This window comes from Erythrolamprus reginae, chromosome 1, assembly GCF_031021105.1.
Source record: "Erythrolamprus reginae isolate rEryReg1 chromosome 1, rEryReg1.hap1, whole genome shotgun sequence".
Taxonomy (NCBI): domain Eukaryota; kingdom Metazoa; phylum Chordata; class Lepidosauria; order Squamata; family Dipsadidae; genus Erythrolamprus; species Erythrolamprus reginae.
The window spans coordinates 412441405-412467731 of record NC_091950.1 but is presented as its reverse complement, the minus strand read 5'-3'; the positions used below and the strand labels follow the sequence as shown (position 1 = coordinate 412467731).

General features: G+C 41.9%; 1 protein-coding gene across 1 annotated transcript in view; it reads right to left on the bottom strand.

Annotated features, from left to right (window-relative positions):
• Positions 1–219: 219 nt before the first annotated feature.
• The window catches only part of NOS2 (nitric oxide synthase 2), a 72285-nt gene continuing 46177 nt past the window's right edge, over positions 220–26327 (bottom strand). Inside the window, exons 17-26 of the mRNA XM_070735302.1 lie at positions 25257–25389; positions 23756–23834; positions 20440–20618; positions 17348–17511; positions 12832–13042; positions 9469–9556; positions 6681–6802; positions 3963–4111; positions 3346–3540; positions 220–348 (exon numbers count right to left, since the gene is read on the bottom strand). Of these exons, the coding sequence (XP_070591403.1) occupies positions 220–348; positions 3346–3540; positions 3963–4111; positions 6681–6802; positions 9469–9556; positions 12832–13042; positions 17348–17511; positions 20440–20618; positions 23756–23834; positions 25257–25389 (1449 nt within the window). The remainder of the gene's footprint in view (positions 349–3345; positions 3541–3962; positions 4112–6680; positions 6803–9468; positions 9557–12831; positions 13043–17347; positions 17512–20439; positions 20619–23755; positions 23835–25256; positions 25390–26327) is intronic.

The following is a 26327-nucleotide window of genomic DNA, read 5'->3' as shown; positions in this document are numbered from 1 at the left end:
AATAAACATGGTGAGTAATAATCTAAATGGTTGCTAAGGGAATGGGAAATTGCAATTTAGGGGTTTAAAGTGTTAAGGGATGGCTTGTGATACTGTCCATAGCCAAAAATGGTGTATTTACTTCCGCATCTCTACTTTGCGGAAATTCGACTTTTGTGGGTGGTCTCGGAACGCATCCCCCGCAAAAATCAAGGGAACACTGTATACCCTCTGTATATGTTAAAGTTTTAGTTGGCCTTGACATTCTAAGACTTTTATGGGTCGTTCAGTTTTTATCTCTTCTGTGGTTCTTTGGTTCTCTTTTGGAAATGTTGCTCCAAATATGTCCTCCTTGTATCGTTTCTGCCTCTGTGAAAAAACAAAACAAGGAAAGTTAAGAATCGGTGGAATTGTTTTAGTATAATTCCTGTGGAATTTTTAAACAGAGGCCTGGAGCGAAGGACTCCATTAAAACACAAAGGGTTCAAACCAGCATCATATATAGGGAGAGTCAAAATTTGACTGATAGTGAGTGCAATACCGTGTTACATGTTACATGATGCATGTAACATGTAATCTCATGTTACATGCATGTTGTTCTGCCGGCGTGTCCCAACCGCCCGTAATTACAGGGTAATTAGTCTAAAAAGACACACACCACACAATAGAAGGAAAACCAAAAGTCTTTATCAACAGAAAAGCAGAAAAAACTCCCCTTTTAAATGTCAAAGGGATTTTCTGGTACACACAAGGCACAGGTTAAATGCAACCCAATTTCTCACCCAGTAACTGGGAAATTGAGTCCAATTCCAAAAGTCCAGAAATTCCACACACAGTCTTGAACAGGGAAACAACAAACTACGATCTTGATGAACTATGAATCAGATAAACTTCCATGAGGGTAAACCAGCACGCTGCTCTTTTTATCTGTAGCACTAATTACAGCAGCCCCACCCAACCACAGGTGGCCTCACTTATCTCCTGTAATAATCCTTCAGTTGTTCTTTCCTATGCATCACTCTATGCATGCATGGATCCGTCATAAGTTCTTGTTCAGAATCCATGGATGATAAGGATGATTCATCTCCTCCTGAGCTGTCTGCCAAACTCCCCTCTTCCCTGCTACTCATGCTTCCTTCATCAGAGGAGACTTCGTCGGGAGATTCTATCAGGAGCAAAACAGGCCTGTCGCATGTGGATGTGTCCCCCACATCCACATCCACATTCCTTGGGGCAGGAGGTGGGCCAGAGCCAACCACAACACCTACGTAACTGCTCTTTTCTAGTCATTGCCCTGCGCCTGCGTACGTCAATGAATGTCTCTTCATCCAATCCCAGTGGTAATGACCTTTAAAGCTCTACATGGCATTGGGCCAGAATACATCCGGAACCGCCTTCTACCACACGAATCCCAGCAGCCGATAAGGTCCCACAGAGTTGGCTTTCTCCGGGTCCCGTCGACCAAACCTTCTCTGTGGCAGCCCCGGCCCTCTGGAATCAACTCCCCCCAGAGATTAGAACGGCCCCCACCCTCCTTGTCTTTCGCAAATTACTCAAGACCCACCTTTGTCGCCAGGCATGGGGGAGTTAGGATATTCCTTCCCCTAGGCCAGTGTTTCCCAACCTTTTTGGAGCCGCGGCACATTTTTCATATTTTCAAAATCCTGGGGAACATTGGGGGGGGGGCACTAAAAAAAGTTTGGATAAAAAAAATCTCTCTTCCTCCCTTTCGCTCTATTTCTCTCTCCCTCTTTCTCTCTCTTCCTTCCTTTCTCTCTCTATCCCTCTTTCTTTCTCTCTTCCTTCCTTCTTCTCTTTCTGTCTCCTCCTTCCTCTCTCATCTCTCTTTCCTTCCTCTCCCTCCCTTTCTCTCTTTCCTTTCTCTCCCTTTCTGTCTATCCTTTCTATCTCTCACCCCTTCTCCCTCTTTCATTCCCTTTCTCTCCCTCCCTTTCTCTCTCATTCCTTTCTCTCCCTCTTTCCTTTCTATCTCTCTTTCTTTTTCTCCCTCCTTCATATCTTCTTTTTCTCCCTCCTTCATATCTTCTTTCTCTCCCCCCTTCCTCCCTGTTTCCTTTCTCCCCCTCCCTTTCTCTTCCTTTTTCTCTATCCTTTCTACTTCTTACTCTTTCTTTCTCTCCCTCCTTCATTCAATTTTCTCTCCCTCCCTCCCTTTCTCTCTCTTTCCTTTCTCTCCCTCCCTTGTTCTCCCCTGGGGCTGCCTGTGCCTGCCCTGCACCACCCAACACGGACGGACAGCCCCCGGTCGTCGGTTCGTCGCCCCCCCCCACACGGAGGGAGATCAGCCACTGGAGGGAAATCGGGCTGGCGGGGGCGGCGAATCCACCTCCCCACTCGGGTGGAGGGAGATCGGGCTGGCGAGGGCGGTGGATCCGCGTCCCCAGCCACTGGAGGGAAATCGGGCTGGCGGGGGTGGCGAATCCACCTCCCCACTCGGGTGGAGGGAAATCGGGCTGGCGGGGGCGGCGAATCCACCTCCCCACTCGGGTGGAGGGAGATCGGGCTGGCGAGGGCGGTGGATCCGCGTCCCCAGCCGCGCGGAGGGAAATCGGGCAGGCGGGCGGGTGGCCGCGGCTCCCTGTGCGCCCCTGGAAAAGGGTGCGCGGGGGGGCATTTTGGGGTGCGTTGGCGTGCGCAGCCTACAGGGAACGGTGCCCGGGGCCGCTGCAGCCGGCAGCCTGTTTCCGCTGCCAGTGCCCTCCCACCGGGCCCCAAAGGACACTTGCCGCCGACGCCATTGAAGGCGGGAAAAAGCCACGAAGAATGAAGCTCTCTTTCTTCCTGCCTTCCTTCTTTGGGGCGCAGCAGGAGAGCGCCAGAAACCGCGGCATCGGGCAGGAGCCGGGAGGTCGGAGGCACCGGCAGCTCCCCGCCCAGCTGTCGCTGTCGCGGCACACCTGGCTGTGTCTCGCGGCACACTAGTGTGCTGCGGCACAACGGTTGGGAAACGCTGCCCTAGGCCATTACAAGTTATGTATGGTATGTTTGTGTGTATGTTTGGTTTTTATAATAAGGGTTTTTAGTTGTTTTATTAAATTGGATTGTTACATGTTGTTTTTTATCATTGTTGTTAGCCGCCCCGAGTCTGCGGAGAGGGGCAGCATACAAATCCAATAAATAAATAAATAAATAAAATAATGATGATGAACTACCCCCTAATGGGCTGTCTGCCAGGCCCCCCTCTGAGGATCCCAGTTCACATTCACTCCCTGTGTCAGACGCTTCTCTGTCAGCAACGGATGGCAGTAACACTGGCCTTTGACACTGCGAAGATTCACCCACATCCACCCCCACAGTCCTTGGGGCAGGAGCTGGCCCAGAGCCAACCACAACAGGTCATTATACCTTCAGCTGGAAACAGTAGTCCTCTGCTTCCTCGTCGGTCAAGTTCAGCTTCTTCGCAAACATCTTCTTTAAAGTCTTCGCCACTTCGCTGGCCATTCGGATGTCCCCGCAGACATACAGGTGTCCCTCTTCTTCATGGAGAAGCTTGTACACCTCTGCTTCTAGTTCTTTTTGAAGAAGGTCCTGCACATAAACCTGAACCATTTGCATAACATTCAGATTTATTTTTCTGAGAAAGCTGCAATATTTAGTCAATTGATAAGCAGGATCATTAGTCTAGTGCAGGGGTAGGCAAAGTTGGCTCTTCTATGACTTGTGGACTTCAACTCCCAGAATTCCTGAGCCAATAATGGTAGCTCAGGAATTCTGGGAGTTGAAGTCCAGATGTCATAGAAGAGCCAACTTTGCCTACCAGTGCAACCAATGGGTTGCGGTTTCCATTTGCCCTCTCCTGTGAGGCTGGTGGCCAGGATTATGAAATACATTTATCAGTTGGAGGCATGGAATTGGGATGTTCCTAGTCTTTTAATCAGTGGGACCAGAGCTTGAACTCAGGGCTTTCTGCATACAAACTAGTGTGAGCAAAAGTATCAAAGGCAAGATGCAATGGAGCTTACTTTGGGACGCCCAGGCTCTCTGGAGTAAGCTGTGTAGACCTTTTGGAGAATCCCTTTCCAATGCATCTCCTCCATTTCTTCTCGATAGAGGTGGTCCAGGCTGGAGTGCCGGCAGCCAAACAGCAGGATCAAACCTCTCCCTTGGATCCCTAAAAACCAGAAGGCCAAAAATCAATCCGGATTCTTAGGTAACTCAAGGCAGGTGCAGTATCATAATTGCGCTGGACTCCGCTAGCACTCAGAGCCACGGGGACGAGCACACATCACCGTTCCATCTTAGCAGCCCACCTCTGTATATATACATACATACTATTATTATTATTTATTATTTATTAGATTTGTATGCCGCCCCTCTCCGTATACATACATACATACATACATACATACATACATACATACATACATACTGAGTCAGAGTGGCTTACAACATATTAAAAAACAATGCAATATCATAATCCAATTAATTGAAAATAGTTAATTTATTTTATTTATTTATTTTATTTTATTGGATTTGTATGCCGCCCCTCTCCGAGGACTCGGGGCGGCTCACAGCATATATAAAAACAGAACAGTAATATAATCCAATTAGTACTACAATATTAAAAACAATTAAAAGAGAAGATTAATCTAAAAAAAAAAACCTCATTAACCAAACATTCAGCAATCATACTTAAGGCATTCAGTGGTCAGAGGAAAATCTAAGAGTCCCAAGCTTGGCGGCAAAGATGAGTTTTTAAGCTCTTTCGGAAGGCAAGGAGAGAGGGGGCAGTGCGAATCTCTGGGGGGAGTTGGTTCCAGAGGGCCGGGGCTCCCACAGAGAAGGCTCTTCCCCTAGGTCCCGCCAACCAACATTGTTTGATCGACGGGACCCTAAGGAAGCCAACTCTGTGGGACCTCACCGGCCGCTGGGATTCGTGCGGCAGAAGTGGTCTGGGAGATAATCTGGTCCTGTGCCATGTAGGTCTTTATAGGTCATAACCAACACTTTGAATTGTGCCCGGAAACTGATTGGTAGCCAATGCAGTCCGCGGAGTGATGGTGAGATGTGGGCATTTCTTGGAAGGCCCAAGACTGCTCACGCAGCTGCATTTTGGGCAAGTTGAAGATTTCGAACACTCTTCAGAGGTAGTGTTGTGGTTAGCTCTGGTCCTGCTCCTGCCCCAAGGACTGTGGATGTTGGGGAGACATCCACATGCTGCAGGCCTGTTTTGCCCCCGGTGGAATCTGCTGATGAAGGCTCCTCTGACCAAGAAGACATGAGTGACAGGGAGGAGGAGAGTGGGGCAGACAGCTCAGAATGAGATCAATTATCTAGCTCCTCCTTGGATTCAGAACAAGAGTTAATGATACAGCCACGCATGTGGAGAGCGATGCATAGGCAACAACAACTGAGAGATTATTATCAAAGAAAATGAGGCCACCTGTGGTTGGGTGGGGCTGTGGTAATTAGTGAGGCTGCTATAAATAGCAGCCTGTGGGTTTGGCCATTGTGGAGGATTATCTGATTGTTGTGTTTCGTGACTGCTTTACTGACTTTGACTTTTTGTGTGCTGATTTTCCCCCGCTTTGAAACTAAACCAGAGCAAAGGGTGTTTCAGTTTGTGAAAGAAGAAGGACTGTGAATTGCCTCACAGCTGCAATCTAAGTATCACAGAACTGATAAGGGACTTGTACAAATTACCAGTTTGTTTGGCGAGGAGTGCTCTTTGCTATACCAAAAGAGGGCTTGGTTTAAGTGAATTTTCATTATAAAGAACATTGTTTTGAATTTTCAAATGTGTGTGTGTCTGAAATTTGTACCTGTGAATTTTTGGGAGGATTCTACCAGAGAGCCCGACAGAACAGGTAGTTCCATGTAGAGAGCATTGCAGTAGTCAAACCTCTAAATCTAAAACCAGTAATCTAAAACCCCTGTAGTATTAAAATCAGTCATTGCTATTCACACAACAAACATACATTACATTCGTTTGGCCAGGGGGCTAGGGTTTACTGGCCCCATTATGTTCTCTTTTCAAGATCTACTTCATAGGTTTAAGCAGATGTTCCAAAAGAGTAAGGCTTGTATTCCAATGGCCCAAATAAGAAATTGGAAAGTCTTAATTTTTAATTGGATCTGTTGTGGTGTAGTGACTAGAATGTGGTATTGGAAACTAAACCTGCCAATGGCCAGCAGTTCAAATCTGACTGGCTCAAAATTTGACCTTCTATCCTTCTAAAATTGGTCAAATGAGGACCCAGATTTTTGAGGGCCAAGATGCTGACTCTGTAAACTGCCTAGAGAGGGGTGTAAGGCTTTATGAAGTGTTGTTTGTTTGTTTAGATTTCTATAATAATAATAATAATAATAATAATAATAATAATAATAATAATAATAATAATAATAATTTATTAGATTTGTATGCTGCCCCTCTCCAAAGACTTGGGGCGGCTCACAACAACGATAAAAACAATATTATACTGGCACAAATCTAATATTAAAAAAACCCTAAAAACCCTATCATAATTAAAAACCAAACAGCACATACATACCAAACATAAATTATAATAAGCCTGGGGGAAAGGTGTCACAACATAATAAATACTTTATACATTATATAAACCCATGTGCTATTGCTATTGCTAATTGTTAGATAATGCCAAGCCCTAAACACTGCCCGTTTCAGTTACACGTTGATTTGTCCAACCAGATCACTCAGAAAGTAGCAAAGCCCTCGTCACCTTTATTTTCTAAGTCGAAGTGTCGTTGTTGCCAGAAGCTTCTAAAAGGAGCAATTCCTGTACCAGGACCAATCAGGATACATGGTTTACTTGGATCTTTTGGAAGTTGGAATCCAGCAGCACTAGGTAGCAATGAGACAAGCAAATATCTTACTCCTATAGAATTACGAAGTGCAAATATCTCTTAGAAACATAGAAGTCTGACGGCAGAAAAAGACCTCATGGTCCATCTAGTCTGCCCTTATACTATTTTCTGTATTTTATCTTAGGATGGATATATGTTTACCCCAGGCATGTTTCAATTCAGTTACTGTGGATTTATCTACCACGTCTGCTGGAAGTTTGTTCCAAGGATCTACTACTCTTTCAGTAAAATAATATTTTCTCACGTTGCTTTTGATCTTTCCCCCAACTAACTTCAGATTGTGTCCCCTTGTTCTTGTGTTCACTTTCCTATTAAAAACACTTCCCTCCTGAACCTTATTAAAACTTTTAACATATTTAAATGTTTCGATCATGTCCCCCCTTTTCCTTCTGTCCTCCAGACTATACAGATTGAGTTCATTAAGTCTTTCCTGATATGTTTTATGCTTAAGACATTACACCATTCTTGTGGCCCGTCTTTGGACCCGTTCAATTTTGTCAATATCTTTTTGTAGGTGAGGTCTTCTTCCATGATTATGTTGCAACAGATCATGGGCCTTTAATTCCTTTACATTTCAGATAGATATGAGTAGTCCTTACTTAGTAATCACAATTGGGTCTGGCAAGTCCATTGTTAAGCATTATGGTTGCAAAGAAAGGATTGCTGGAATTGGGTATGTCTAGTTTAATGAAAAGAAGGACTAAGGTGTTGTGGTTAGCTCTGGCCCAGCTCCTGCCCCAAGGAATGTGGAGGTGGATGTGGGGGAAACATCCACATGCCACAGGTCTGTTTTGCTCCCGATAGAATCTGCCGACGAAGTCTCCTCTGACCAAGGAAGCGTGAGTGACAGGGGAGAGGGGAGTTTGGCAGACAACCCAGGAGAAGATCAATCATCCTTGTCATCCCTGGATTCTGAACAAGAACTTATGACGGACCCATGCATGCGTAGAGTGATGCATAGGAGAGAACAACTGAAGGATTATTACAGGAGATAAGTGAGGCCACCTGTGGTTGGGTGGGGCTGCTGTAATTAGTGCTACAGATAAAAAGAGCAGCGTGCTGGTTTAGCCTCGTGGAAGTTTACCTGATTTATACTTTCGTCAAGATCGTGGTTTGTTGTTTCCCTGTTCAAGACTGTGTGTGGAATTTCTGGACTTTTGGAATTGGACTCAATTTCCCAGTTACTGGGTGAGAAATTGGATTGCATTTAACCTGTGCCTTGTGTGTACCAGAAAATCCCTTTGACATTTAAAAAGAGAGTTGTTGCTGCTTTTCTGTTGATAAAGACCTTCTGTTTTCCTTCTATCGTGGGGTGTGTGTCTGTTTGGGACTAATTACCCTGTAATTACAGGTGGTTGGGACACGCCGGCAGAACATAAGGGTGACATGATAGCAGTGTTCCAATATCTCAGGGGCTGCCACAAAGAAGAGGGAATCAACCTATTCTCCATAGCACCTGAGGGTAGAACAAGAAGCAATAGGTGGAAATTCATCTAGGAGAGAAGAAACCTAGAACTACAGAGAAAATTCCCGACAGATTTTAGAACAACGTGTCTCCAGAAGTTGTGAATTCGTCAACACTATTGTATTGTATTGTATTGTATTGTATTGTATTCTATTCTATTCTATTCTATTCTATGGAAAAAACAATTGCTGCCAACCTGCCTTCCATTGAACATATTTACTGACCCCTCGTATCCTGGACATAAATGTTTCAACTCCTACCATCAAAACGTTGCTATAGAGCACTGCACACCAAGGCAACTAGACACAAGAACAGTTTTTTCCCAAACGCCATCACTCTGCTAAACAAATAATTCCCGCAACACTGTCAAACTATTTACTAAATCTGCACTACTATTACTACTAGTTTTTTCCTCATCATTCCTATCACCTTTTCTTTTATATACATTGAGAGCATATGCACCAAAGACAAATTCCTTGTGTGGCCCAATCACATTGGGCCAATAAAGAATTCTATTCTATTCTATTCTATTCTATTCTATTCTATTCTGTGCTGTGCTGTGCTGTGCTGTGCTGTGCTGTGCTGTGCTATGCTATGCTATGCTATGCTATGGTATTCATCATATTCTATTCTGTATGACGTGACTGATTTGCGATTTTCCTTCTGTTTTTCACAAGCCACTTAGGGAGCATGCAAATGGCAACCATGTGACCATGGTAAACAATGTGACAGTCATAAATGTAAGGATTGGTAACGGTAACAGTGACAGAGTTGGAAGGGACCTTAGAGGTCGTCTAGTCCAACCCTCTGCTCACGCAGTAGTAGGGGTTCAAACTGCCAATCGACAAAGCTGGGCTTTTTACACCATCGTAACTTCTAATGGGTGCTAAATGCGGCAGGCGATAAGAGAAGACTACCTGTACATTGACATAGATTCGACCTGTGCCAATTGGAAATGTTTAGACCTCACTGGTCTGTTTTTATTTTTATTTTTGCTCGGAGAAAAGACTACAATGGAGCCCGTTCCCTTGTTTTCTTAATTTCTATTGATAGGTCTTTCAGCAGTAGAGAAATCAGTCCAATTTTCCAGTTTGAGAACTCAAGTTTTTGTTACAAGTTAATTTTTCAGCTGCAAACTTACCTGCATAAAAATATATTTTTTTCACCTGCAATCTTACCTGCGAATAAAACAGGGAATTGTCTTTTTTGGGGCCATTGTATTCAACCAAGCACTGCACACCCCATGGTGCACTGGACCTTTTCCATCTGAGAAGAAAAGGAGAACAAAAGAACCCACGTACAATGAATTATTTTGAGAAGGTTTAGCTGAAATCCCAAGAAAGGTGAGCAGACAGACTTTGCAGCATGGTGATTTTAATAGGCCTCACTCAGAAGATAAGAAGAGTATTAACGTCCTACATGGCATCGGGCCGGATTACTTGTGGGACCACCTCCTGCCGCCTGAGTCCCAGCGACTGGTTAGGTCCCACAGAGTCGGCCTTCTCCAGGTCCCATCAACTAGACAATGTTGCTTGGCGGGACCTAGGGGAAGGGCCTTTTCTGTGGGGGCCCTGGCCCTCTGGAATCAACTCCCAGGAGATTCGTACTGCCCCCACGCTCCTCGCCTTCTGTAAGAGTCTAAAGACTCATCTATTTATTTATTTATTTATTCATTCATTCATTCATTCATTCATTCATTCATTCATTTATTCATTTATTCATTCATTCATTCGATTTTTATGCCGCCCTTCTCCTTAGACTCAGGGCAGCTTACAACATTTTAGCAATAGCCCTTTTTCACAGAGCCAGCCTATTGCCCCCACAATCTGGGTCCTCATTTAACCCACCTGGGATGGAAGGCTGAGTCAATCTTGAGCTGGTGATGAGATTTGAACCGCTGACCTACAGAACTACAGTCAGCTTCAGTGGCCTGCAGTACAGCACTCTACCTGCTGCGCCACCCCGGCTCTATGTCGTCAGGCTTGGTGCCATTAGAATCTAAACCCCTGGTCTACAAATGATAGGTACCATGTTGTTGTTGAGTGGGAAGGATTTATTTTTTTTAATATAATGGGGATTTTAAATTAGATAAGTGGGTTTTATATTAATTGGATTTAGGATTTGTATTGTATTATTCCTTTTTATATGTTGTAAGCTGCCCAGAGTCTCCGGGGAGGGCCAGTATATAAATCCAATTAATAAATAATAACAAATTAATTAATGCTTCTGAATGTTGCTGTTGGAGACGATTCCTGAGAATTCAGTTCAGTTACAGGTAGTCCTCGACTTACAACAGTCCTCAACTTACAATAGTTCATTTAGTGACCGTTTAAAATTACAACGGCACTGGAAAAAGTAACTAATGACCATTTTTCACACTTACAACTGTTGCAGTATCCCCATGGTCACATGATCAAAATTCAGACACTGGGCGACTGACGATTTATGACGATTGCAGTGTCCCATGGTCCTGTGATCACTCCACAAAGAAAATTCACTTAACAACCATGTTACTACCTTAACAGCTGCAGTGATTCACTTAACAACTGTGGCAAGAAAGGTCGTAAAATGGGAGGGGGGAATTCAATTAAACACTGTCCCGCTTAGCAACAAAAATCTGGGACTCAATTGTGGTCACAAATCGAGGACTACCTGTATTAGAAACATAGAAGACTGACGGCAGAAAAAGACCTCATGGTCCATCTAGTCTGCCCTTATACTATTTTCTGTATTTTATCTTAGGATGGATATATGTTTATCCCAGGCATGTTTAAATTAAATTACTGTGGATTTACCAACCACGTCTGTTGGAAGTTTGTTTCAAGCATCTACTACTCTTTCAGTAAAATAATATTTTCTCATGTTGCTTTTGATCTTTCCCCCAACTAACTTCAGATTGTGTCCCCTTGTTCTTGTGTTCACTTTCCTATTCAAAACACTTCCCTCCTGGACCTTATTTAACCCTTTAACATATTTAAATGTTTCGATCATGTCCCCCCTTTTCTTTTTGTCCTCCAGACTATACAGATTGAGTTCATGAAGTCTTTCCTGATACGTTTTATGCTTAAGACCTTCCATCATTCTTGTAGCCCGTCTTTGGACCCATTCAATTTTGTCAATATCTTTTTGTAGGTGAGGTCTGCAGAACTGAACACAGTATTCCAAATGGGGCCTCACCAGCGCTCTATATAGCGGGATCACAATCTCCCTCTTCCTGCTTGTTATACCTCTAGCTATGCAGCCAAGCATCCTATTTGCTTTTCCTACCGCCCAACCACACTGCTCACCCATTGTGAGACTGTCAGAAATCACTACCAATATTTACTCTTCTAGTTGCCGAAACATTTTATCATCTTCAAGAGAGGATGATTCCTAGCACAGTTGGAAAGAGGAGTACAAAGAGGAGTATAAACTCGGGCCGCCCTGAGTCTTCAGAGAAGTGCGGCATACAAATTTAATAAATAACAACAACAACAACAACAACAACAATAAATAATTCTGTTTTTATTATTTTTAAACAACTCAGGTTGACAAACTTAGTTAATATTTCTGCCACCTCTTATTTTTCTCCACAACAACAACCCTGTGAGGCAGGCTGGGTGGAGAAAGAATGACTGGACCAATGTCACCCAGCCAATTTTCATGCGTAAGGTGGGACTAGAACTCGCAATCTCCCAGTTTCTAGCCTAGTGCTTTAACCACTAGACCAGTGATGGCGAACCTTTTTCCCCTCGGGTGTCGTAAGAGCTTGCGTGCATGCTATCGCACATGTGCGAGTGCCCACACCCATAATTCAATTCCTGGGGAGGGCGAAAACAGCTTCCTCTGCCTCTTGGAGGCCCTCTGGAGGCTGGAAGTGGCCTGTTTCCCAACTTCTGGTGGGCCCAGTAGGCTCGTGTTTCTCCCTCCCCAGGCTTCAAAGGCTTCTCTGGAGCCAGGAGAGGGTAAAAGCACACTCCCCCTGGAGGCTCTCTGGAAGCCAATAAACGCCATCCCAGAGCCTCTGCGTGAGCCAAAAATTCGCTGGCCGGCACACACATTCACGTTGGAGCTGAACTAGGGCAACGGCTTGCGTGCCAGCAGATATGGCTCCGCGTGCTACCTGTGGCACTCGTGCCATAGGTTCGCCACCACTAGTTTATACTATTCTACTATGCATTTTCTATTGTGGGGAAATGTGAGGGGGGGGGGGTGGTTTGTATGAAGTTGCTAGCATGTAGCCATAACAAATTCTTTCTAGAAAGCCAAGGTCATCTTTTGTCTCTGCACCTCTGCACCTGCACGAAAGGAGATGGTTAGTCCCTGCCAGTATGGCAATTGAAGACTGGACAATGTGATGGGGTTGTGGGTGTGGAGGGCAAGGACTTGAACTTTCAACTGGGTGGTGCAACCTGGAAAGTTTCAATTTCGCGTTTCACCCAGATGCGTCAACATGCCACTGCTAATAAATTGGAACTTTGAGGAATACAGCTCTCACATTTGATGAAGGATCACCGCAAACAAAGGGCAAAATGAAGCTTCGGAACAGAAAGCCCACTTACTTTTAGATCTATAGGTCACTACAGCCACAGTCAAATGCAATTCCTGGGGCGCCCAATCCTGCGAAGAACTGATGGAGTAATATCTGGGCTTGAGTAAAGGCAGCTGGGAGAGTAAGAAGGCGGTAGAGAGCCTGATGGATGGGAATTCCTCCAGCACTTCCAAGATAGTGGGGCTGTTGTAAAACTTCCACTTGTTGTATTCTTCCAAATTCTACAGTGAAAAACAAACATGCAGACACTCAGCGATTTGGTGTGTCTTTATGGATTTATCTTTATTATATCTCCTCCAAAATGAGGATGCAGCTTGTTGTAGAAACAATGGCACGCTATAAAATTCCAAGAAATTATACAAGGTTGTTGGGGGCAATACGCTGATTTTGTAAACTGTTTAAAGAGGACTGTGAAACACTATGAAGCGGTATATAACTAGTCTAAGTACTATTGCTACAGGAAAAGAGCAGGGGTCAAATCCAGCAAGTTCTGACTTGCTGGAGAACCAGTAGCTGAGAACCAGTAGCGGAAATTTTGAGTAGTTTGGAGAACTGGTAGTGGAAATATTGAGTAGTGCGGAAAACCGGCATGGAGAATGGAGATTTTGCAATATCCTTCTCCCCTGGAGCGGGGTGGGAATGGAGATTTTGCAGTATTCTTCCCCTGCCACACCCACTGTGCTGTCCCCAGAGACAGAGATAGTTGGACTGTATTTAGGCATGTAATTGGAGAGAACATTCCAGAGGGTCTTTGTCTTCACTCACTAACTCAGCCAGCTACACCTAGAGCTTGGGTCAATTCAACCTCTTTTTACCTGCACAATGGGAAAGATTATACTACAGAAGAATCGCATCATAACTGTGAGTTATTGTGAGAATTCCTGTAATAAAATGATCTGTGATATACCTTTGTGCTGAGTTATCTGACTGGGAAAAGTTGAGCTTGTACCAGAACAGTAAAAAGAGGTTGAATGGACCCAGGCTCTAGGTGTAGCTGTCTGAGTTAGTGAGTGAAGACAAAGACCCTCTGGAATGTTCTCTCCACTTACACCTCATCCCAAGTCAGAGCCAATCGGAATACACAAATGTGGTCACATGTAAAACTACATTACCTAGAGTGCAATTTCACTACATTTCCCCTAATGCAATATCTTAAAGGGACATGCCTAAATACAGTCCAACTATCTCTGTCTCTGGGGACAGCACACCCACCAAGCCACACCCACAGAACCGGTAGTAAAAAAAATTGGGTTTCATCACTGGAAAAGAGCATATAAATAACTACAATGGGCATAAATTTGAGTCAAAGCCAGAAATGAAAGTGTGCTATCCTAAACAAAGTTATTAAGTTACCCAGATCAGTTTACTGGGGTCGCACTATTGTAGCTATGTTAAAGATGCTGCTGAATTGAGCTTGACTACAGATGACTATACCGACATGTTGATATAGCTTTCTTAGTAGCAGGATAAAATTGATCTGCTGTTTTCAACTTCCCAGGATGGTCTATAGCAGTGATGGCGAACCTATGGCATGGATGCCACAGGTGGCATGCGGAACCATATCTGCTGGCACATGAACTGTTGCCCTAGCTCACCTCCATCATGCATGTGTGTGCCAGCCAGCTGATTTTTGGCTCGCACAGGGGCTCTGGGAGGGTGTTTTTGGCTTCCAGAGAGCCTCCGGGGGGGTGGAAGCTGTTTTTATCCTCCCCTGGCTCCAGGGAAGCATTTGGAGCCTACGGAGGGCAAAACACGAGCCTACTTGGCCCACCAGAAGTTGGAAAACAGGCCATTTCTGGTCTCCAGAGGGCCTCCGGGTGGTGGTGGACATAGTTCCCTCTAAGCTGAGCAGTGAGCAATCGCTCACTTAAAAATCATCATCAACTCAGAGTTTTCCAAACCTGCCCAGAAGCCGAGAGGGAAAGAGTGAGAGGGAAGGAGAGAGAGAGGAAGAGAGAGAAACAGATGGAAAAGAGAGGAAGGAAAAGAGAAAGAAAAAGAATGGGAGTAAGGAAGAGAGAAAGAAAATCAAAATCTAGTTTGAAACTAGTTCAACTATATAAGTGGCATTTTGATATTGATAGAGTTGCCCTATTATGAGCTCACTGTTATAGACACACAGTACAGTATTTTATTTTGAAATTCTCTGAGGCAAAACAGGGTGGGTTTTTTATTTGTTTGTTTGTTTATTTATTTATTTATTATTTCTGTGCCGCCCAGTCCCAAAGGGACTGCCGCTCAGACACTATACTTTTCTGCCCACCCCCCCCAAAAAATTAGAGGGAACACTGGTGGTGGAAGCTGTTTTCGCCCTCCCCAGGCAATTAATTATGGATGTGGGCACTCGCACATGCGTGATAGCTCACATCCAAGGGAAAAAAGGTTCGCCATCACTGGTCTATAGCCATGAAATCTTCTGATGAGCTCCCACCCACGCACTAACTGAATAATAGAGTTGGAAGACCTTGGAGCAGAGGTGAGCATCACATACTGTAACAACTGGTTCACCCAGAATGTGAAAATATGAGCGTGCGCATAGCAGCAAATGCACACCGATTATATAGACGGGATAGCGCCGGAGTGGATGGGCAGACTCAGTCACTTGTTGGAACTACCAGTTTGCCTCAACTGGTCCAAATTGGTAGCAGCCCACCTCTACCAAGGTCCTCCTGCTCAGGCAGGAAACCATATACCATTTCAGACAAATGGTTGTCCAATCTCTTTTTAAACATTTCCATTGTTGGAGCATCCACAACTTCGGGAGGCAAGTCATTCCCCTGATTGTTCTAACTATCAAGAAATTTCTCCTTAGTTCTAAGTTGCTTGTCTCCTTGATTAGTTTCCACCCATTGCTTCTTGTTCTGCCCTCAGTGCTTTGGAGAATAGTTTGGCTCCTTCTTCTTTGTGGCAGCCTCTGAAATATTGGAACACTGCTATCATGTCTCCCCTAGTCCCTCTTTTCAATAAACCAGACATCCCCAGTACCTGCAACCATTCTTTGTATGTTTGAGCCTACAGTTCCCTTTTTATCTTTGTTGCTCTTCTCTGCACTCTTTCTAGAGTTTCAAAATGTTATTTATATTGTGGTAACCAAAACTGGATGCAATATTCTAAGTGTGGTCTTACCAAGTCATTATAAACTGGCGTTAGAACTTAATTCAACCAATGAAGGGCTGCAAAAATTCTTATTACCACACTATGGCCGTGCTTGTGGGTGTGGCTTGCAAGCCATGAGACCAGGTGGGAGTGGCTTGATGATACTGTGACCGGGGAGTGGCTTAAAGGTCATGTGACTGGCTTAAAGGTGGCCAACTTGACGTCACTCGCGTCAAGGGTTTGAGTATATGTCAAGGGTTTGAGATACCCCGGGGCTTATATTGTTTATGTATGGTACGATTGTGTTGCATGGTTTTAATAATGGGTTTTTAGATGTATTTTAATATATTGGATTTGTCACATTGTTGTTTTTGTTGTGAGCCGCTCTAAGTCTCCGGAGAGGGGCGGCATACAAATCTAATAAATAATAATAATAATAATAATAATAATAATAATAATAATAATAATTATTATTATTATTATTATTATTATTATTATTATTATTATTATTATTATTATTATGTCAGTACAACACAGCAAATGAGATCACTATGCTGGATTTCGTATTTCATCACCAGTCGGGCGCTTCCCAAGCACCTAGGACTGCGTGATGTAGCGGCGAATTACGTGTGCCGATCCTAGTAAAGTGGCCTTTTGCAATTGACAGATGGAGATTTTGTCAATTCCCATGGTTTTCAAATGTCCGCTGAGATCTTTTGGCACTGCGCCCAGCGTGCCAAGTACCACTGGGACCACTTTCACGGGCTTATGCCAGAGTCGTTGCAGCTCGATTTTTAGAGCTTCGTATTTCACTAATTTCTCTAGCTGCTTCTCCTCAATTCTGCTGTCCCCTGGGATTGCGATGCCAGTGATCCATACTTTCTTTTTCTCCACGATCACAATTATTATTATTATTATTATTATTATTATTATTATTATTATTATTATTATTATTATTATTATTATTATGGTGCCTGGCCTCTCCTCGCCTCAAAGAGATACAATTTCCCTATCTATTTACTATTACTGAACATCCAAAATATACTATTTAATTCTATGTATATATATCATCTGTGTACAAACATAGTACACACAGGCACACAATAATATACATTATCTACTATATAAACTGTATGTGTATGTATAGACACACACACATGCACAGCTCTTTAAAATTATACTGATTCAACCTCATTTACTGCTATAGGGAAAACATACCCAGAACCCAGAAGGGAAAAAAAAAAAAAAAATCAAATGTTTTTCTACCGGTTCTGCGTACCTGACTATACCTGTAGGAGCCCAACATTGAGTCCAACCCTGCCTAACTTTTGGAGATGAACCACGGTTGGCTAGGTGCAAGCAGTTGAAACAGAGACATGCTCCATAAGTAAAAATTTCCCCTCCCTGCCTGAAACTAGTCCCAAACTCACATGGCACAAGAGATTCAGCTTTTCCTTTTCACTTTTATCTTCTGCCAGCTGGGAATACGATCTTAGCAACTGCTGGGAAGGAGGAGAGGTGATATCAAGGAAATGCATCAAAGCTTGAGACAGTGTACACGGTGGAAACTTTTTGTAAGGAGTCCAGTAGCCACCTGGAATGAAAGAGGAAACGGGTGAGAATATATTCTGGGAGTCAACAGAGGAAATCAGCTGGGGAGAGACTTCATCTCAGTCAAAAATAAATACATCTGACGAGTTGTCTTCCAAATCGGCCTTTCCTGTTGACCCATACTGTTAATGGAAGTCAGTATCATCTCTGCAGGGGAGCCTTTAAATCAGGCTGCCCAATTTAGAACGAATGCCTTTTCCATTTTGCAGTATGACAACAGGAGCATTAAACTCTCAATTGACTTAACACACCTATTTTACTCAGGGGAAAAATAGCTAACAAAAACGCCACACCCCCAAATGGAACAAAGGAAGCCCCAAATTTCCCATGCACGCCTTTTCTGATAAGGCCAGAGGTGGGTTCTTCCCTGTTTGGACCAGTTTGGACCAAACCAGAAACAACCTGCTGGAGACATCACGGAACAGGTTCGGTTGATGCCAGTCCAGGGTGCCACCACTTTTTTTAATTATATTTTTTATTGAATTTAACATAGAAACATAGAAGATTGACAGCAGAAAAAGACCTCATCTAGTCTGCACATATTATTTCCTGTATTTTATCTTAGGATGGATATATGTTTATCCCAGGCATGTTTAAATTCAGTTATTGTGGGTTTACCACGTCTGCTGGAAGTTTGTTCCAAGCATCTACTACTCTTTCAGTAAAATATTTTCTCATGTTACTTCTAATCTTTCCCCCAACTAACCTCAGCTTGTGCCCCCTTGTTCTTGTGTTCATTTTCATATTAAAAACACTTCCTTCCTGAAGCTTCCAGCACTGCATATGTGTCACCATCTTGTTTTCAGCTTTTTTTAAAAAAAAAAAAAAATTTTTTTGCCGCTGCGCATGCACACATGCCCATGAGGCACAGCCAGGCAGCATGGGAGGAAGCGAACCATCAGCGAAGTAACTTAGAACCCACCCCGGATAAGGACGTCCCTACACCATGAAGTCTCTTTGGAAGGTGAAAGGTTAAAATGCTGCCCACTCTTGCCCAATCGGAAAAGAGCTGAATGCCAAGATAACAGAGGTTTCCCTTTCTTTTTCTTGCCCAATCCAAATTCGTTTGGATATAGAAACATAGAAGATTGATGGCAGAAAAAGACCTCATGGTCCATCTAGTCTGCACTTATATTATTTCCTGTATTTTATCTTAGGATGGATCTATGTTTATTCCAGGCATGTTTAAATTCAGTTACTGTGGGTTTACCACGTCTGCTGGAAGTTTGTTCCAAGCATCTGCTACTCTTTCAGTAAAATAATATTTTCTCACGTTACTTCTAATCTTTCCCCCAACTAACTTCAGATTGTGCCCCCTTGTTCTTGTGTTCACTTTCCTATTAAAAACACTTCCCTCCTGGACCTTATTTAACCCTTTAACATATTTAAATCTTTCGATCATGTCCCCCCTTTCCCTTCTGTCCTCCAGACTATAAGCTATAAACCATAAGCTACATATGCATTGTCCATTTCTTGTAAAGATATCCGCTCATATCCTACAGCAAAAAAAAACGTTGGAAAGAGGATTCCTAGCAGAGGGATAGAATAAAGATCACGTGAAGTGTTAATACCACTTTATAAGGCCTTGGTAAGCCACACTTGGAATACTGCATTCCGTTTTGGCTGCCACAATGTAAAAAAGATGTGAAGACTCTAGACAGAGTGCAGAGAAGAGCAACAAAGATGATTTGGGGACTGGAGACTAAAATATATGAAGAACGGTTGTAGGAACTGGGTACATCTAATTTGATGAGAAGAAGGACCAGGGGAGACATGATAGCAGTGTTCCAATTATCTCAGTGGTTGCCACAAAGAAGAAGGAGTCAACCTATTCTCAAAAGCACCTGAGGGTAGAACAAGAAGCAATGGGTGGAAACTAAACAAGGAGAGAAGCAACCTAGAACTAAGGAGAAATTTCCTGACAGTTAGAACAATTAATCAGTGGAACAGCTTGCCTCCAGAAGTTGTCAATGCTCCAACACTGTTTTTAAGCAGATGTTGGATAACTATCTGTCCAAAGTAGTGTAGGCAGATGTTTAAGCGGATGTTGGATAACTGTCTGTCCTAAGCAGGGGGCTGGACTAGAAGACCTCCAAGATCCCTTCCAACTCTGTTGTTGTTGTTTTTGTTTGTCTGTCTGTCTGTCTGTCTGTCTGTCTGTCTGTCTGTCTGTCTGTCTGTCTGTCTGTCTGTCTGTCTATCTATCTATCTATCTATCTATCTATCTATCTATCTATCTATCTATCTATCTATTTATTAGATTTGTATGCCGCCCCTCTCCGTAGACTCGGGGCGGATCACAACAATAACAAAGACAATGTAAGAACAAATTTAATAATTTTAAAAACACTAAAAACCCCATTATTAAAAGCAAGCATACACACAAACATACCATGTATAAACTGTATAGGCCCGGGGGAGATGTCTCAGTTCCCCCATGCCTGACGGCAGAGATGGGTCTTAAGAACTTTACGAAAGGCAAGGAGGGTGGGGGCAGTTCTGATCTCCGGGGGGAGCTGGTTCCAGAGGGTCGGGGCCGCCACAGAGAAGGCTCTTCTCCTGGGTCCCGCCAAATGACATTGTTTAGTCGACGGGACCCGGAGAAGGCCAACTCTGTGGGACCTAACCGGTAGCGGGGATTCGTGCGGCAGAAGGCGGTCTCGGAGATATTCTGGTCCGATGCCATGAAGGGCTTTATAGGTCATAACCAACACTTTGAATTGTGACCGGAAATTGATCTGCAACCAATGCAGACTGCGGAGTGTTGGTGTAACATTGGCATACCTTGGGAAGCCCATGATTGCTCTCGCAGCTGCATTCTGCACGATCTGAAGTTTCCGAACACTTTGTTGTTGTTGTTGTTATTATTATTATTACTACTACTACTACTACTACTCCTACTCCTACTTACTGTCACGGCATGTTTCCAGTCTAAAGGTTTCATTGACTGGAGGAGCATCTGCAACATGGGAGATGATGCCGTCAACCAAAGCTTCTCGGTTTGCAGGGAAGATCCCAAGATGGTCTCCTGGGAGATAGTTGATTTCCTGATTGGTTCCACAGGAAAGTTTAATTAGCATGGTGATACGGCTGAAAAGGAAAGGGAAACACAAGCCCAATTTAAGTCAGCCGTCACAGGATTTCCTTGTTAAAACCACAGACGGGATACTTCTCAAACTTCATGTGGGAAACATTACAGTGTGATTCTTTGACACCATTTATGGGAAAACTTTTGAACTTCATGCCATTATATTTTTAGTTGAGGGAAGGGTTCTATAGCCATAAGCTACATAAGCCATAATAACTTAACAGGATAAACAGCAAGGACTGGGTTTTTGTTTTTCCTTTGAAAAACATTTCATAGCTCATCCAACAAGCTTCTCCAGTTCTTAAACATTTTTCAAAGGAAAAAAAAGCCAAGAAAGTCCAGGAAAAAGCACTTTTGGGACAACCATGACCTGGAAGATTGAGAATTTCTTTAGACAAGGATTTTAAACTTGTATACATTTAAAGATATAAGTGGGTAGTATCTTTTTTTTAAAATAAACTTTATTGATTTTCTTAAAATTGACAAACATACAAACACACACTTAACATAAAATTGGGGTTGCAAATACCCCTCTTATTCTAGAAGTCAAATTGCGATGCAGAAAAAGAATACATTATTAATATCTTAAGTCAACCTATTACTTTAAATGAAAAGAAGAAAATTTGTGTAACCTTATTATGAGAGAAAAAATTAACTTCATATATAAGCGAAGTACAAACTCAAAGATTAAATCCTAACCATACTTCTATTGTTCACACCTGGTATTCATTTTACTTCTTCTTTTTCTCTATCCATATAGAGAAAATCACATAAAATTCCGATTCTTCTTGGTTATTTAACCGTCTTGTCATCATATCCATTTCAGCGCAGTCTAATATTTTCTTAATAACCTCTTCCTCTTTGGGAATATCTTCCCCCTTCCAATTTTGCGCATATACTATCCTGGCCGCTGTCATTATATGAATGACTAGATGTAAAATATGTTTCTTATATTTCTGTTTAGCTATACCTAATAAGTAAAATTCCGGAGTTTTTTTCTATCTCTTGCATTACTATTTCTTTTATTATTCTTTCTATCATTTTCCAATATATCTTAACTTTGTTACATCTCCACAAGTGGCTAGTATCAAGGGACTGGAAAAAGGTACCATAATATCTATTCCAGCAAGAAAAGGGATACATACAGGTTGGCAGGTCTTTTAAAGACTGAATGTAGCTTTTCGCCCTTAAAAAGCAGTGTCTCTCTCCCTTATATTGAGCTAAAATTCAGTGATTTCTCAACCTTATTTTATTTTGGAGCAATTATATTTAACCATTTATCATTACCATGTAATTCTTCTATTAAAACACAGCTGTACAATCTGTTTGTATATAACCACATGGAAAAGTTGTGACAATTCTGATCAAAATGCATACCTAAGTACACAATGGCTAATACAACATCTCCATGGCACAAAGTTAAAAATAAAATCTTTCTGCAAATTTGAATGCATACTTTATGTGCAGTTAGAAGTTTGTTTTGTATCGCCTTTCCGGCTTTGTTTTCTCTAAAAAAAATTTCTAGTCTTATCTTCACACTTCCATCCACTAGTTAATAGAATTCTAAAACAGTGGTTCTCCACCTTTCTAATGCCGCTACCCTTTAACATAGTTGCTCATGTTATAGTGACCCCCCCAATCATGGGTCCAGCGCCAATTCTCCCAGCAGAACTTTAACCTGATTGGCAGGAAGGTCAGAGAGGCACCCCCACTGTAAACGCGTGATTGGTCAAATTGTAAAAATATGTTTGAAGGCGCCAGAATAGAACTTTAATTTAAATGTTTTTTCCCATGGTCTTAGGCAACCCCTGTGAAACGGTCCTTCGACTCCCAAAGGGGTCCCGACCCCCAGATTGAGAACCACTGTTCTAGAATCTCCACCACAAAAAAAATCCCATTTGTCAATTATATAATCTTATATAGAGACCTTTAAAGATAATAATTATACAAATCCTGTAACATTCCAACAATATCAATAATTATCTGAATCCTTATTGGACAGGACACTATTAAAAATGATGAAAAATTAATCGGTAAAATATATAAATTTTTGATCCGTTATGAGACAGAAGTGGAAATTGTAAAAGAGAATATGATAAGCTGGGGAATGAATTTTGGCTACACAATTGAACTAGAAAAATGGGGAAAATTATGGATTAACAATTGGCAGATGACAAGATCGACCGCATTCAAGGAAAACCAATTAAAAATGTTCTACAGGTGGCACCTATCACCAGAAAGACTTGCAAAAATGTTCCCAAAAACCTCTCCAATATGTTGGAAGTGTAAAAAAGAAAGAGGCACGTTCTACCACCAATGGTGGACATGCACACAGGCAAAAAAGTTTTGGAATAAAATAACAAATTGGTTAAAAGAAATAGCAAATGAAGAAATCGAAAAAACCCCAGAATTATATTTATTGGGTATTTTTAATAAAAAAATAGAAAAAGGAGTAAGATACCTAGTTATACATATACTAACAGCTGCCAGAACAGTATATGCCCAACAGTGGAAAACAGATAAAATACCGGAAGAAAACATAATAATTAAAAAAATACTAGACTGTGCGGAGATGGACAGGCTATCCAAAAGATTAGAGGGAAAAGAAGAATCAGATTACTATAAAACATGAGTAAAATTTTATGATTGGCTAAAATAAATAAATAAATAAAAATTTATGCAAAGCAACACGTCAAATAAAAGAATTCAAAAATTAATATTATGTAAAAGGAGTGTAATTCTCTGATCAAATATCCAAAAAAAAAGAGTGGGGAAACTTTCATTTCCCAAATGTTGTATATATTTATGTTTTTATGTATGTTTTTTCTTTTGTCTTGTATGTCACATTTGTAAAATAAAAAAAATAAAAAAAAAATTTATGAACTATACAAATCTTATATTAAAAAAGTGTCTAATAGAGTATGATGATATTTATTTGAAATTTTATATCCTTCCCAACAATTAAGTTACTGCAGTTTAATTCATTTCTCTTCTTATCTTTGATCATCAAAACCAGCATGTAAATTATGTATAATCTTATATAAATCTTACAAATAATAATTACGCAAATGTGCGGTTAGAGGTTTAACGGGTTCAAAAAACCCAAACCAAACCAGCTATGGCAAGCAGGAAAGAATACCTGGACTGTGAACTTTGGAGATTCTGCCGAAATTTGAGGGTCAATGGAACTACCTTTTTTCCATGAATATCACCAAGTGCTAAAGAGAAAACAAAGAAACAGTCTTATGTCATAGCTAAAAAAAGTTGGACCATTCCAGATAACATCTCAAAAGCATCCCAATGTTGTGGTTTGCTCTGGCCCAGCTCCTGCCCCAAGAACTGTGGATGTGAGGGAGACATCCACATGCTGCAGGCCTGTTTTGCTCCCAGTGGAATCTGCTGATGAAGGCTACTCTGACCAAGAAGACATGAGTGACAGGGAGGAGGAGAGTGTGGCAGACAGCTCAGAAGGAGATCAATTGTCTAGCTCCTCCTTGGATTCGGAACAAGAGTTAATGATATAGCCACGCATGAGGAGAGCGATGCATAGGCAGCAACAACTGAGACATTATTATCAAAGAAAATGAGGCCACCTGTGGTTGGGTGGGGCTGTGGTAATTAGTGAGGCTGCTATAAATAGCAGCCTGTGGGTTTGACCATTGTGGAGGATTATCTGATCGCTGTGTTTGGTGCCTGCTTTGCTGACTTTGACCTTTGTGTGCTGATTTTCCCCCGCTTTGAAACTAAACCAGAGCAAAGTGTGTTTCACTTTGTGAAAGAAGAAGGACTGTGAATTGCCTCACAGCTGCAAGCTAAGTATCACAGAACTGATAAGGGACTTGTACAAATTACCAGTTTGTTTGGAGATGAGTGCTCTTGGCTATACAAAAAGAGGGCTTAGTTTAAGTGCATTTTCATTATAAAGAACATTGTTTTGAATTTTCAAACGTGTGTATGTCTGAAATTTGTACCTGTGAATTTTCGGGAGGATTCTACCAGAGAGCCCGATAGAACACCCAAGGACATCTTAAACCCAATGCAATTTCCCCCAAGATGCTGAAGCAGCTGCGGAAAACATACAACTGTTTTTGGGATGTTCTTGGTAGGTGCCATCTGCACACCCAGCTGCCTCTCTATCACATACGGGTAGTCCTTTGAGTTACAATTGCAATTGAGCTTGGCATTCTGGTTGTAAGCTGTTGCGGTTGTAAGTTGAGTCATTAAATGGCTGGGCTTGATTTTACAACTCCTTTTACAACTACTGCAATCATTAAGCGGATCATGTAGTCTGAATCTAATCCTAGGTTTAGAAAGCTCAGAACTACGTTGCCTTAAACACGATCTAAGCATAGCTCATAAAATCATCTGCTACAATGTCCTTCTTGTCAACGACTACTTCAGCTTCAACCACAACAAGACATGTGCACACAACATATACAAACTTAAAGTAAACCGCTTTAAACTCGACTGCAGGAAATATGACTCTAGTAACCGAGTAGTTGATGCATGGAACTCACTACCTGACTCTGTAGCTTCATCACCAAATCCCTAAAACTTTACCCTTAGACTATCCACTGTTGTTGCCCTCATCTGATTCCTAAGAAGAGGTCAATAAGGGGCGTGTACAGAGGAGAACATACCTTTCTCTAAATCCAATGGCCGAGAGTCGTACACAATCCTAAAATCCTCGGGGTTCCAGGTTTCCTTACATGTATATTCCTTTGGTAATGGGATCTTGTGCTTTCCACGGATATCAAATATTTCACAGGCAGTCTTCGCAAATATATATAGAAAAAGAATAGACGAAAGTTATTGAGGATTCTGTCTAATCATCTTGAGCCTTTGGATTAGTCATCTCTTGAATCTTCCAGTTAAGGGGTTAAAAGTTAATGAAATTATTTATTTATTTTATTTGTTTGTCAAATCTGTACAAGATAGCAGGTATAGGTATAAACATAAACATAAACAAAGTAAATACAGATAAATGTGAAGCCCTTCACTCCTCCACTCGAAATAGAATACCCTACGAGACTAGACTTTCAATCCTGGGCCTAGAAAGTTTAGAACTAAGATGCCTTAAACAAGATCTAAGTATTGCCCACAAAATCATATGCTGCAACGTCCTGCCTGTCGGCGACTACTTCAGCTTCAACCACAACAACACAAGAGCACACAACAGATTTAAACTTAATATTAACCACTCCAAACTTGACTGTAAAAAATATGACTTCAGTAACCGAGTTGTCGAAGCGTGGAACTCATTACCGGACTCCATAGTGTCATCCCCAAACCCCCAACACTTTACCCTTAGATTATCCACGGTTGACCTATCCAGATTCCTAAGAGGTCAGTAAGGGGCGAGTACAAGTGCACTAGAGTGCCTTCCGTCCCCTGTCCTATTGCTCTCCTATATCTCCTATATCTCTTCTTCTATTCTTTCATTGATATATTCTATTCCTATATATATATGTATATGTGTGTATGTATATATATACCGTATATGTTTTCGTAGATATTTCATAGAATATATATATTCTATTCCTATATTCTATATATTCTATTCCTTTATCTTCTTTTCTATTATTTCTTAGATATATTTTACTATGAGTATCTCCTCTATAACCTTCATCATGTATTTTACTATGTGTATATTGATATATACCCACTAAAACCCTCATTGTGTATCGGACAAAATAAATAAATAAAAAATA